The sequence below is a fragment of the Macaca nemestrina genome, chromosome 9 (genome assembly GCF_043159975.1).
Source record: "Macaca nemestrina isolate mMacNem1 chromosome 9, mMacNem.hap1, whole genome shotgun sequence".
NCBI lineage: Eukaryota > Metazoa > Chordata > Mammalia > Primates > Cercopithecidae > Macaca > Macaca nemestrina.
Genome location: NC_092133.1, coordinates 29,646,398 through 29,660,283, shown reverse-complemented (window position 1 = coordinate 29,660,283; position 13,886 = coordinate 29,646,398). Strand labels below are relative to the sequence as shown.

The window sequence follows — 13,886 nt, the reverse complement described above, 5'->3', positions numbered from 1 at the left end:
GAATCAAGTCTTCAAATTGAGTTTAATCCATTTTCCAGTCTACCATTGTCCTTAATGCAACACATTTAAGTCCTTATACAAAAGTATTTTTTAGAAAACTTACTATGTTGTGTTTGCCAGTGGCAGCAGTAGTTCATTTTATTATTTATAAGTTGTCGTCTTTAATTCATACTTTTAACAATTTTGTTTGTTGATTAGCTTCATTGCCTTTCATGGATATTGTGCCAAACAAAAGCTGAATAACCTGAAATTTGACATGCTACCTATAACCATCAAATTGTGAGGTACTTTGAAGAACTAGAAGTGGAACATATCTGTAAAGTCATTTGATTAGATTGAGTTTTTTCATTGTTTCCTGAAACTGTTTCATTTTGTTATAGAATCTGTCTGCAGTATAACAGATTGTCATTGCTTCAGAAGGAAGGTTTACATATTAGCATCTCTTTTTGTCCCAAATTAAAACTAAAAGAACTTTACATGTAGGTAATTTTCCAAGATAATTTTATGATTTATTAACATCTTCAGTATAGGAAGATAATTTGCCTTTTCATGATATAAAAGACACCAGAGGCAATGATTATGATCAACTTTATTAGGGTTGGAACAAACAGAAACCTCAGCCAAACTAATAAATGCATTTTCACTTTTGTTATACATCTCAAATACCCAGATTCATTGACTTTAACATTTAAATTGAGAAGAAAATTGAATGTCATATTACTGAATCTTAAGGATTTGCTTTGAAAAGGATAGAGTCAAACATTAATACAGTGATTTTATGATTTCTTTAGATAAAGATGAATGAAATGATATGTAATTTTGTTTGATGTGGCTTCCATTTCTAAAGATCACTATTATTTCTTATGTTTTATGTAGAATTGCTGTATATACTGTTAGGTATGACATTACTGGGGCTGCATGTTAATTTTCTCACAAATAGTTTTTGAGATATTCTTTGTATCAGTTAAATTTTAAAAATTTTACAGATAAATACATGGTTTAATCCTAGATATAAAAGTCTCAGTTATTGTTTTTGTTTGGGAGGTAGGAGGGTTTCAGCCGCTGAACATGTTTGAGATCATGATATGCATATTTTAAATAATTACATTATGTATTTTTTTTCCTTATTGCTAAACTTCTTGCATTTGGGGAGTCTCTTCCTTTTAATGGTGATTTGGTTTCATGAGGGATTACTGATGGGAAATTTTAAATACACGATGTTAAATCAAAATCAGTCTCTTTCACGGACCATCAATAGCATGTGGTGATTTGGAATCTGGTTTCTTTTGGTGCTTCTACTTGTAAACACATGATTGTTTTTCATAGTTGGATTACAGATCTATTGTTAGATGGAATATACTTCTAGGATTTCAAAATGATTAAAAGAAGGAGCTCTGAAATATACTTCATTCTGTATTTTATCTGCTATAATAAATCATAGCTTACTAAACTTACTTTTAAGAGTACTCATATTACCAATTTTTAAGTTGACAGGCTTGGCTTAACTTGTCAGCAAAGGGGAATGTTATCCTAATCCTATTCAGATACATTCATTTTTACCACACCATGTATAAAATGGTGTGCTTATGAAAAACCTTAGTATCCATTTATTTCTCCTTTGTGTGTTCTAAGACTTGCTTTCCTTTTTTCTTTTTGGCCTCATTAAGTAAACTTTATTTAGCATTGTTTCTTTATCATGATCAAGCCAATTATGAAATTTTGCACTTTTATAAATGGCATTAGCTTTCCTTATGTTCAATATTTCCAACTATGTCAGTAGGTACATTTGTAATTTTATGATCTTTCAACAAGGTCAGTTGAGTTTATCCCTTTAGTTCAGCATCAGTGCTGCAAGTAATTCTTCGCTGATTGTCTTTGGACCTTTAAGAGAGAGAATGATGTATAGGGATATTTAGCAACTAATTAACCTTTGTGTGGTGTAATGTCCCTTTCTGCACTGAGATTATGCATGTTCTATTCTTTCATTCTTTTTCACCAGACTAACACCTATGCTAATGCATGTTGAAAGGAACTTTTTAACAACTTTAATATTTGACTTGTAGCTTATCTGCTCTCATAAATGCTTGCTGTGGAGAAAGTATTATTTCCCCACCTCCTGCATGCTTATACACTGTAGGTTATAAATGAAGTGGAGAAAGCACCCAAAGAGCTGAGAAAAGAGCTCATGAAACGCAGGAAAGAGGAGCTTGCACAAAGCCAGCATGCTCAGGTAACAGCAGCAGCTTAATGCTACTAAAAACAGAAAGCACCATTTTCTCACAGCTTGATAAACCATGGTTGAAAGGGTAAATTTTAAGTGTTATTATTATATGATGTTGACTTCTCCCCATTCAAAAACTCCTGGAATCCTCTTTATTTAATACTAAATTCATACTAATGGTGACATTTAAGTTGCTAATATGAAATTAAGTAGAATGTTTGGAAAGTTGACTCCAGATGAAATAAACAAGTATATGAATGTATAATACACTGTTATTGGATTTTAATCTTGATGGGAGCTTATAGTTTTAAGTAGTAATGCCCATGTTTGATAGAAAACTTTTAGGACATAAAAATAGAGGATGGTATATAAGCTTTGTGCTTACAAAAACTATGCCCATTAAAACGCTATTATTTCTATAAAGTTCAGTTAGAAGAAAAATAGCAAATGGTAACTTTAAATGGTAGTTCAAACATTTATTACTTTTAAGCGTGACAACATACGCAACTTTAAGACCAGATTTTAAATATTAAGTACCTTGTTTTTCTTTTTGGTTCAGAATCAAGCAGTTAAACAAGTAGACTATTTTTTACATATATATAGTTTAAAGCAGCCTGATCTAGGTTATGATAAAGTTGAGCCTTGTCATAAGATGGGTGAATTCTTTTTTTTTTTTTTTTCCCCAAGTCGGAGTCTCGCTCTGTCTCCAGGCTGGGTGCAGTGGTGCGATCTCAGCTCACTGCAACCTCCACCTCCCGGGTTCAAGCGATTCTCCTGCCTCAGCTTCCCGAGTAGCTGGGACTTACAGGCGTGCGCCACCATGCCCAGCTAATTTTTTGTATTTTTAGTAGAGACGGGGTTTCACCATGTTGGTCAGGATGGTCTTGATCTCTTGACCTCGTGATCTGCCCACCTTGGCCTCCTAAAGTGCTGGGATTACAGGCGTGAGCCACCGCCCTTGGCCGGGTGAATTCTTTACAAAATGAGATAAATTAGTATTTTTAACAGAATTTTCTAGAATTATCTCTCATAAGTCTTTTATATGAAGGAAGATAAATCTTCTGATTAAATTTATCCTAAGCCTGGAGGCAAGGATAAATGAGCTCAATTTTCCATTACATAAGTCAGTGAAAGGAAGAAGAGATGTGCATCATGTATTAATTGTTCCTTTGGATTAGCTTTTTAATGTCATTTTATATGGTTTAACAAGTGGTTCCTAGACTTGTGGATTTTATAGACCCATAAAAAGAAACATAGAAACAATAAAAACCACTGGGGACTGTGACATGGGCTGCCATTAAAAAATTTTTTTTTTAATTTTGCTAAGTAAAGATGTTTTAAAACTGCCATTTACTTGTCACCATCATTTCAAAGGAGAGAATATTTTTAACACCATGAAAAATAAGGAAAATATAATTTTAGAATTTAAAACTTAAATCTAGCTTGTCTGAATAAATTTAGTTTGCTTTTGTTTTTTTCTTGCCATGAGCTGTTGAAACATTTTGTCTTGGCGTGGTGTGGGGATTCCTAGTTTAAGGTAGTTAATAGCAAACGCAGCATTTACTATGTGTCAGGCATTGTTCTAAATGCTCTATGTGTATGAACTTATTTAATCTGAGTTAATTACCCTTGAGGTAGTCTTATTACCCCCATTTTACAGTTGAGGGAACTAAAGCACAGGAAGGCTGAGTGACCCTGCAAAGGTCACACACCTGGGTAATTGTAGAGCCAGGATTCTCATCCAGATAAGTGTGGGTACATGTTTCACACACAGATTCACTGCACCATACTGCCTCTCATATTTAAGCTACCTACTCGTGCTGCAACTTAAACTCTCATCAGCTTGACTCAGTGGTTCTTGGCCATGTTTTGTTACCAAGTGAAGAGGAAGTCCTTGCTGGCCACACATGTACTTTTGGTTAATTTGGTTTTCAAACCAGATTAGAATAATATGATTTTTGCCTTGTAAAGGAATATAGATTTTATTAATTCCAAAAGGCCATATATCAAATTCTAAAGTCGAAACTGAGAATTAGTGTTGAATGAATACTATGTTTTAATAAGACTTTGTTGGTAATTATTCGTATAATTTTGGGAATAGGCCAGTATTTTCTGAGTAGAGCTGAAAGTAATCATAAATTCCTTCAGTAAATCTAATGAGGAATTTAGTAATCTAACAGATTTTAAAAGTATTTCTGTCTACTGCTTTAAGCGAAGGTACAAAAGCTTTATAACTTTACAGTCTATTTCAAACTTTTTTTTGAAAATTCGTAAGTAATGGTCATACAGTCATGCAGCTAGAACATATTTGATCATTTAAGTCCAGTGGTTTTCAAACTATACTGACAGGAACTTTTGAGAAGCAACTCTGGGAGTCCCTAAGAAGGCAGGTACTCTGGGCTGTGAGCCCCTGCTTCTGCTTCAATTCAAGCAGCATCACTTTTGCTGTTTTGTAAACTGGGATTTTTTTGGGGTGAGTTTTACAAAAGGAGGTTCTACTTGCTTAAAAAACAAGAGCAACACACTAGAGTTTGGAAACCACTGATCTAGTTCAAATCCTTCATTTTACAGATGAGAAAGAGGTTCCTCTATTAAGTGACTTGTTCCAGGCCTCAAGAAACTGAACATTTGTATAATTATTCTTTTTGTTTACAAAAAGTAATTCAGATATATTCTTACCTGGGAGGTGCATTCTATTCTGATCCACAGGGTGTTGCTCAGGTCATGATTCAGTCTTTTCAGTTGTCATCATGTGCAGTCTTCAACGCCCAAATGCAGGACGTAAGTCCCACGTGCCTGTGGGAGGATGGCTTCTCCTGTTTTACCTGCCTTTTCACATGTGCTTTTTCATTGTTGGCTTCATTTGCCAAAATCTAGATGATTGATACATGATAATGTTTGTAATGACAATAGTAGCAATAACCTGACTTTAGAGTACAGTATTCTTCAGAATTTTCACATTTGATTCTCATTGCCACCACCCTAATATAGGGATGGAGTCACATAACCATTTTACAGATGAAGAAATTGAGGCACAGAAGACTGTGATCTGCCTCAAGTCACATAAGAGATTAACAGTAGAGCTGGAACTAGAGCACTTTTAACACAGTGTTCTGTCTACCCCGCCACAAATTCTAATTTGGGATGTTCATATTTTTCAAGAAAATAAAATATCCTCTCAGTAGTATAAGTTTTGCACATGTGAGAAATTGAATGCTGTGATTAGATTTTTATTTTCGTGTGAAGTGACATTTTGATTGCATATATGTTTATGTAGATGTTTTAATTATGGATATGGTCAGAAAAGCCATATTAAAAATAGTGATTTTCATTCCATTTAATTCTATTTTCCATTTATTCAAGTAGTCAATAATGAATAGTGAGTTGCTATTCTCCTTATTGTAGTTTTAAGTTAAGTCTAAAATTCCAAGCTGTATTCTTTCTTGCAGTTTCCATAGGGAAATAACTAGCTCATTTAACACTGTAATTTTTGTTTGTGATGTTTGATATATACAACAGGAGTAGATAGAATACAGCTTGATTTCAACCCCTCCTTTTTTCCTCTGCTGAAATTAGACTTGTTTTTTATTATTGGCAGCTGTTTGACTCTTTTTACAGTTTTCTAAGAGAGTAAGTAAAACACTGATTTTTAAAAGGAGGGGGAGAAATTATGAATTACGATCACTTTTCTGATCATTACCATTTTTAGCCTTTCTTTTCATTTAAAATGATCAAATTCTATACAAATAGCCCAATATATCATAACCCTTTCTTACAGTTTTCTAGACCCCAAAGTTGTATTTTTAATGTTTATAGTTATCTGATTAATATGATAAAATTGTTTATCCAAATTTAAACTTGTACTTTTAAAGGGCACTCATTTTACAATTTATGTGTTTACTTTAAAAAATGATTTTTGGCCTTAATAGTTTAGGTTCTTTTGTTGTTGTCTTTTATTTGTTAATCTAAGTGATTAAGTACATCTGTTTTATTTTTTTAAGGTGAATGTAGTTTGTGTAATCTTTTTGAAATGTGAGTGCTCTTTTTGTACCTGGAAGTAATTTCTAATTATAAATTCCATTGTGAATGTTACTGTATTTGGTTTTTGAAGTTAGGAAATTTAGTAAATGTGTAATAACATTAACATGTTGTTTGTTTTGAGGTAATGAAATACATTGATTAGTGTGTAAGGGACCTTTTCAGATAATTTTTAGCTTTAATATAAAAAATCCTTTATACAGTATCTGACTACATAGTTATCCAGATTCTGCTTAATTTTTCAAGTCTATAGCTCTGTAAGGCAGCTGCATTCTTTGCTAATTCTAATTGTTAGGACTTGTATGCATTGGACTTACATCTGCCTATCTTGATTTTTACCTGTTGATCCCTATCTTACTTCTGGAGCCACACAGTGCTAGTTCTGCCTGCTTCAGTATATAGAACAGTCATAGCTCTTCTTTACCCTGTATGAGTAGCTGCTTTAGGAACACTTCTCTGGTTCTTTCAGGCAGTGATTGTGAGGCATGGTTTCTGAACCCTTTATTCCCAGCTTTGAGTTTTCTGTGGTTTACTTTTGAGCTTTTAAAAATGTGATACCAAGGGAAGAGACCCACTACTCTTTATGTGGACTGAGATCAAGACTGTTGATACTTGGGACCAACTGAGTGGAAGCTCCTTGAAGGCAGAACTGTCTTTCATTGATTTTAGGAACCTTCTAAGTAATACAGTGCCCACCATTTACTAAGTGCTTAAAAAAGGTTTTCTTTGAATTGAACTCTTACCTTGTTTAATTTAGACATAAATACAGTAATATGAACGAAAATTGCATAGATGAGAAATTACATTTACTGTTTTAGTGGCACTGGCTTATATTTACCTTTTTTATTTTCTCATAATTATTTATTCACCCCATCCTTTACTTTTGCGTTCAATTTTTTTGTGCCTAAATGTAAGATTTATGTTTATGCTAGTTAATTTAGACCCATTGTTTCTGTCTACACAGATTTTTTTTTTAATCCTGTATGTAAACCAATGAGAAAAATGTTCAACAAAAGAAAACTCTTTGATATTTTTGCAGGTTACGTTGTTTATTGAACAAGTTTGTATATAGAAATTTTACAATTGAAATTAGAGAAACAATTTAATTTTGTTACAAATAGTTACTAGGGAAAAGAAAAGCTTGAACAACTTTGTCATAACTTAAAAGATAGGCTTGGAGATTTCATATTTCTTTAAATAAAACTCAGAAGCCTTTATTCTAGATAGTTGAATTTAAATATTCATTGAAAATGTTTTCAATGGTAATTGCCTTAATGATAAAGTTTTACAGGTGATTGTAGCCAAGTTGGTAGTTGTATTTTATAGAGGCATTCATTAGTCTTTTCTTTCTGCTACTATGTATGTATTTATGCTAAAATACAAATGATGATGCAGATGAGACAGCAGCATTTACGACACCAAATTAGTTCACTCTCTGGCATGAACTATGTCACCTCCAGAGATTCAGGATGGTAGCAAGGCAGCCATCCTGAGGAGCGGAGTGAGACTCTCTGTGCATTGAGGAGCTGCCTGGCAGTGAGCCAGATCCCATCAGACTCTAAGGCCTCAAGAATAGTTCCAAAATGCATATTAGGTTTTGATCTTCTCAAGGATGTGCAAGCAGGGGGATTGCAAGTGAAATTCTGCTTCAATTCTAAATTCTAAATCCACACGAAAATTCACTGAATACTCCTTGAGTCAGTCACCACCTGCTGTAACTGCCAAGAGAGGGATGGACAGATCCAAATTTACATTTCTTCAATTTGGATGTTACTCCTTTTCTTCTGTAAATGTATGATTCTAGCAGAAAGACCATCAGTCACTTTAACATTTCTTTTTTTTACACAATAATCGAAGAATGTTTTTCTAAAGCAGAAATTTTGCATTTGGGTATATAGTGTGTACTCAGTAAATATTTGTTGAATGAATTAGTGAATCCCAAACATGTTTATGAATTCTATGATTATACACATTTTCTTGATAGATTTATAGTATGTAACTCACTTTCCTATTCCCAGTTTGCGTTTCTCTAGCAATGCATTACTTCTCATTAATTTCTCAAACTATTGTTCTTCTTTTTAGGCACATGCTGTAGATACAGAAACTATCTTCTTCTGTTAGGATAGCCATGGTATTTCTTCCTAAAATTTATCTCCTAAAATTCTTCCTCCTTAGTTCCCCAAATTCTGGTATCTGTTCTACCTATTAGCTCTTAATTGCCTTTCTTCCTAGAGGACATTTCTTTTCTTTTTCTTTTTTTTTTTTTTTTTTTGAGATGGAGTCTCGCTCTGTCACCCAGGTTGGAATGCAGTGGCATGATCTCAGCTTACTGCCACCTCCGCCCTCTAGATTCAAGCAGTTCTCCTGCCTCAGCCTCCCTCGTAGCTGGGATTACAGGCGTGTGCTACCATACCTGGCTAATTTTTGTATGCTTAGTAGAGATGGGGTTTCACCACGTTGGCCAGGCTGGTCTTGAACCCCTGACCTCAAGAAAACCACCTGTGTTGGCCTCCCAAAGTGCTGGGATTACAGGCATGAGCCACCACACCCGGCATCTAAAGGGCATTTCTTATTTATCCTTGTTTTAGTCATACCATAGTGGAATGAGTAATCAGTTTTAGAAGCTGCAAATTTATTGTTCTCTCAAAGATGCTAGTCTAATAGGGCACTTTAATTATGAGTGGGCTATATGCTTATTCTGTATGTATCATTCATAGTGAGTTTATAATATTATGTATTCTAATGCTTTTTTCTTAGACTGAATTGGATGACTAAATACATTTGTACTATATAATGTTGGTGATTTTAAAATCCAGCTAACTTTGCAAACTTGGTTTGGAACTCTTGTTAACCACTAATATATACAGTCATATAGATAAATGGATGTTTAGTTCATTAGATACTTGTTAACTGACAATTAACTTTTTAATAGGAACAAGAGTTTGTTCAGAAACAACAGCAAGAATTAGATGGCTCTCTGAAAAAGATCATCCAGCAGCAGAAGGCAGAGTTAGCTAATATTGAGAGAGAGTGCCTGAATAACAAGCAACAGCTCATGAGAGGTAACTTTTTAAAAAATACTGCAAAATGTAGAATTCCTTATGACAGTAGCAGTGAACGTAAACATATAACCTTTAAAATTTCTTCTTGCCCTGATGATGCTGGAAATATATCTGAATAATTTCGTGTACTCGTTATGCCTTATAGTTGTTAGTATACCTAATGGTCTCATGTTAGAATGGGATTTAAAGTACTTATTTTCCCTAACAAATTAGCTTAGATTTTTTTTTTCTTTCTTATTAAGATGATTAAATAGAATTTTGGTGTTCAGGGTAGGACATTCTCTGTTTATACGACATTATAACAGAATGGAAAGAGGTGATAGATATTGCCTTACGTTGGTTAAAATTGCACTTACAGCTCAGAATGTCAATATGTGTGTACAAGCTAGTGTATTTAGAATACTTTTATGTAAATATTAAAATGAAGAGCAAAGTACATTAGTAAAAAGAGCAAAGTGACATTTTGAAAACTGCTGTCTTCTAGCTCGAGAAGCTGCAATTTGGGAGCTCGAAGAACGACACTTACAAGAAAAACACCAGCTGCTCAAACAGCAGCTTAAAGATCAATATTTCATGCAAAGACATCAGCTACTTAAGCGCCACGAGAAGGTTAATGAAAGGAAAATTTCTCCATTTTTTTGTTCGTTTTAAAATTTGCAAAGCTGTTTAGTTTTGAAACTTACTTTTCTTAGACAATGAATTTTAGATGTCCTTTCTGTCTTTTTTTTTTTTTTTTTTGAGATGGAGTCTCACTCTGTCGCCCAGGCTGGAGTGCAGTGGCACGAACTTGGCTCACTGCAAGCTCCGCCTCCCAGGTTCACGCCATTCTCCTACCTCAGCCTCCCGAGTAGCTGGGACTACAGGCGCCCGCCACCACACCTGGCTAATTTTTTTTGTATTTTTTTAATTGAGATGGAGTTTCACTGTTAGCCAGGATGGTCTCGATCTCCTGACCTCATGATCTGCCCACCTTGGCCTCCAAAAGTGCTGGGATTACAGGCGTGAGCCACCACGCCCGGCCTCCTTTCTGTCTTTTATCCTACAATTTCTTGGATGAAGTTTGGAGTAATTAATTGTATCTTGATCATGATTGCAAATTTCTTTTCTACAAATTATAAGGAAAGTAACTAATTAAAATGCTTAAAGACGTTTTACACATTGTAATCTTCATCTTGGCTCTCAAAGGTAGCTATTTTGGCTCCATTTGTGGTTAAAGTATCTTGAAGTATGGACTCCTTGTGCTTATTAAAAGAGTTTCAATATAAGACTCTTATCACTAATAACTTTCTTTTCTTTTTATTCTTTTGAGACAGAGTCTTGCTCTGTCACCTGGGCTGGAATGCAGTGTCACTCAATCATAGCTCACTTAACCTTGAACTCCTGGGTTCAAGGGATCCTCCTCCCAGACTCCCAAGTGCATTCATGTACCACCACACCCTGCTAATTAAAAAAAAATTTTGTGTGTGGAGACAGGGTCTCACTGTGTTGCACAGGCTGGTCTCAAACTCCTAGGCTCAAGTGATCCTCCTGTGTCAGCCTCCCAAAGTGCTGGGATTACAGGTGTGAGCCACCAGATGTGGCCTAACTTCTTACAAGTTATTTTGTGCCTACTATTTTGCTGGTCACTGCAACAAGGAAAGGGGTAATTATAGGAAACAACAACAACAAAATGACATATTTGAGTATGTGTGTCGGTACTGACTATTGTTTCTATGTCACTGGATTCTATTTAAAACTTTCATAGGAAACAGAGCAAATGCAGCGTTACAATCAGCGACTTATTGAGGAATTGAAAAACAGACAGACTCAAGAAAGAGCAAGACTGCCCAAGATTCAGCGCAGTGAAGCCAAGACTCGAATGGCCATGTTTAAGAAAAGTTTGAGAATTAACTCGACAGCCACACCAGATCAGGACCGTGATAAAATTAAACAGGTAAATATGCAAATTAGTCTGTCCTCTTTTAGGTTTTAAAGTTTTGAATGACCATTAGAAGTGCTATGAAATTCCTTTCTTTCTAAACAATTAGAGCCACCTTAGGCTTGTTGATGTTCACTTTAACTCTGAGGTCTGGAGCTATAGATATGTGGCATATACCAATTAGTTTTCCCCAGGATGGTGGTCACAGAGAGCGAAGCCCTTCCTCCTATACCCCATACCAGCTCCTGAGCTACACGGGTCCTAAGACCAGCCCTGGGAATGAGATGACTTGGACAACTTTTCAAGTCAAGATATATGACCTCACTGTGATACTTCTGTAGTCACGGTCACACACACAAATTAACTCAGGTCACTAAGCAGATAGAAGGATCAAGGTTTTAATCAGAAGTTCCTGCTCCCCCCTGAAGCTGTGATATGGGCTCCAGGTTTGAGTCTCAGCATATTATTACTTGTAGTTTCAGTTTATTGTGCCTTATTTTGTTAAATTCCTTTATATCTTCAGAATATATAGAAATCACATGCTTCTAAACTATAATTTATCTTTTTTTCTTATTTATAGTTTGCTGCACAAGAAGAAAAGAGGCAGAAAAATGAGAGAATGGCTCAGCATCAAAAACATGAGAATCAAATGCGGGATCTTCAGTTGCAATGTGAAGCCAATGTCCGCGAACTGCATCAGCTGCAGGTCAGATACAGAAGCCTGACAGCAAAGCCCATAGGATGCGGCAGCACAAGTGGCTGCTTTTGAGAGAACGGTAGCTAGCCAAAGTCAACTGCACCACACTTACGAACATGCTGGGGTTGAGAGGTTCTGTTTTTTGTACAGATCCAAATGAAGATCAGTTTAGTATCATAGGTGCTTGTGTAGATTATATATAACCATGATTAATGTAAACATGAAGCTAAATTGTAACCTAAGAATTGAGTCTTTCAAAAGCAGTATTGAGTATGGTTTTTAGTATATTTTGCGTGAAGATGTGGAGAGTTTCAAAATGATGTAGACAGTTTTGTTGTCATATTCTGAATTTTTTGTCAGATTCTAAATTTAAAATTTCTTTTCCTTTTAGAGGGAATAGTTTATTTTCTTCTAGGTTTTTGACATAAGCAATAAGTTAAATATATGGGAATTTTTCTCCTAGGAAATTTAAAGGTTACTTGAGAGAGGGCTGATTTAGGACTTTACATAGAGTGTACAGCCCATCTAAAATGTTTAAGATTTCAGAGTCGTGTATAAATGTGGGTATCTATATATTTGCTTTATTTACTACAGTAGAACAGATCCTAATAGATTGTCCTAATAGGCCAATAGATCTGTTAGAGCGATAGATCTATTAGGCCAACCCGTTAGTACCAGATCCCACATTCTGTACTCACGGGTAAAATGTATGCAAGCTGCCTTCTGAATTGTCAGTTTTATGAGCAAATCTTCTTGAAAGGAAAAACAAAAGCTCAAGCTAGTTCTTTTTAAGTTCTTTTTATATGGTATGTAATAGTTCTAGCTTATAAACTTGTAAAAATGAAGCTGTGATTCATTTCCTAATTCATGGCCCTTGGTTTTTATAGAGAAAAACTTGAATCTCAGTAATAGCATAATATTTGATGAGCAATTTATTATTTTGGAAGGTAATTGTATTTGTGAAAAATTGCTTAGTTGATCTGAAATTTTTTAAAATCCCAACTTTATTTTCAGAATGAAAAATGCCACTTGTTGGTTGAGCATGAGACTCAGAAACTGAAAGAGTTAGATGAGGAACATAGCCAAGAATTAAAGGAGTGGAGAGAGAAATTGAGACCTAGGAAAAAGGTAAATAAAAGCTTTAATTAAAATGGTATGTGTGTACTCGTCCGTCTACCCAGCTATTGGCTCGTTACCTACTGTGTATCAGGTACAGTGTCAGGGGCAGGAGGCATAGAGATGAAAAGACGAAGTTTCTGTCCCCAGAAGGTTTGGAATCTAGTGACAAGCAGTTATAAATTGGTAGGGTCATTGCTCTGAAGGAGGTAAGTACAGGACACAGGGGAAAGGAACAGAATGTATAAGAGAGGAGGAAGAGAGCTTAAATCTGCCTGGGTAAGTCAGGGAAGGTCTTCAAGAAGAGATGCCTTACAAGCCAAGTGAGTCTTGAAGGATGAGTAAGAACTTGCTGAGCGGATGGGCTGATTGGAGTGGAATGGGATGATTTGAGTAGAGAGAAGAGAATGAGTGAAAAGGAAGTGTACAGAGAATTGCAGATCGTTCTGTATCATTAGAGTATAAGAGGGGGTGTGTGCCGGTGTGTAGTCATTAGGGAGGAAGAAAAGGAAGGAAGGAAGCGATGACAGCTGAGTCTGAACAGGTCAACCGCAGCCATATTATAAGGCCCTGGTAGTCTGTGTAAATTTGAAATCTGGTAAAATAGGGATGGTGTCTTCTCTGTCTCCCTCCTTTCCCTTGTTTGTACTTGACACCCTATTCACCTGATCTTACCGGCTAACCATGTCACCTGAGTTTTTGCTATCACTATATGATCTCTGACCCATTGCTACTCAAACTTAAACTTTGTTTTGGGGGGTGCTTCCTGCCTACTATACATTTCCACCATTCCTTTCTTCCATCCATCCAATCAGTCAGTCAAGGAAATATGTA

The 13,886-nt window shown here is 35.4% G+C and overlaps 1 protein-coding gene across 2 annotated transcripts in view; it reads left to right on the top strand.

Moving 5' to 3' along the window:
* The window catches only part of LOC105478317 (STE20 like kinase), a 61,015-nt gene that overhangs the window by 40,140 nt on the left and 6,989 nt on the right, over positions 1 to 13,886 (top strand). The window contains exons 13-18 of one of the 2 annotated variants that reach the window (XM_011735439.3): positions 2,138 to 2,230; positions 9,192 to 9,321; positions 9,806 to 9,930; positions 11,066 to 11,254; positions 11,820 to 11,945; positions 12,951 to 13,064. In XM_011735439.3, the coding sequence (XP_011733741.2) occupies positions 2,138 to 2,230; positions 9,192 to 9,321; positions 9,806 to 9,930; positions 11,066 to 11,254; positions 11,820 to 11,945; positions 12,951 to 13,064 (777 nt within the window). The remainder of the gene's footprint in view (positions 1 to 2,137; positions 2,231 to 9,191; positions 9,322 to 9,805; positions 9,931 to 11,065; positions 11,255 to 11,819; positions 11,946 to 12,950; positions 13,065 to 13,886) is intronic. The other variant, XM_011735440.3, reaches the window with a different exon arrangement.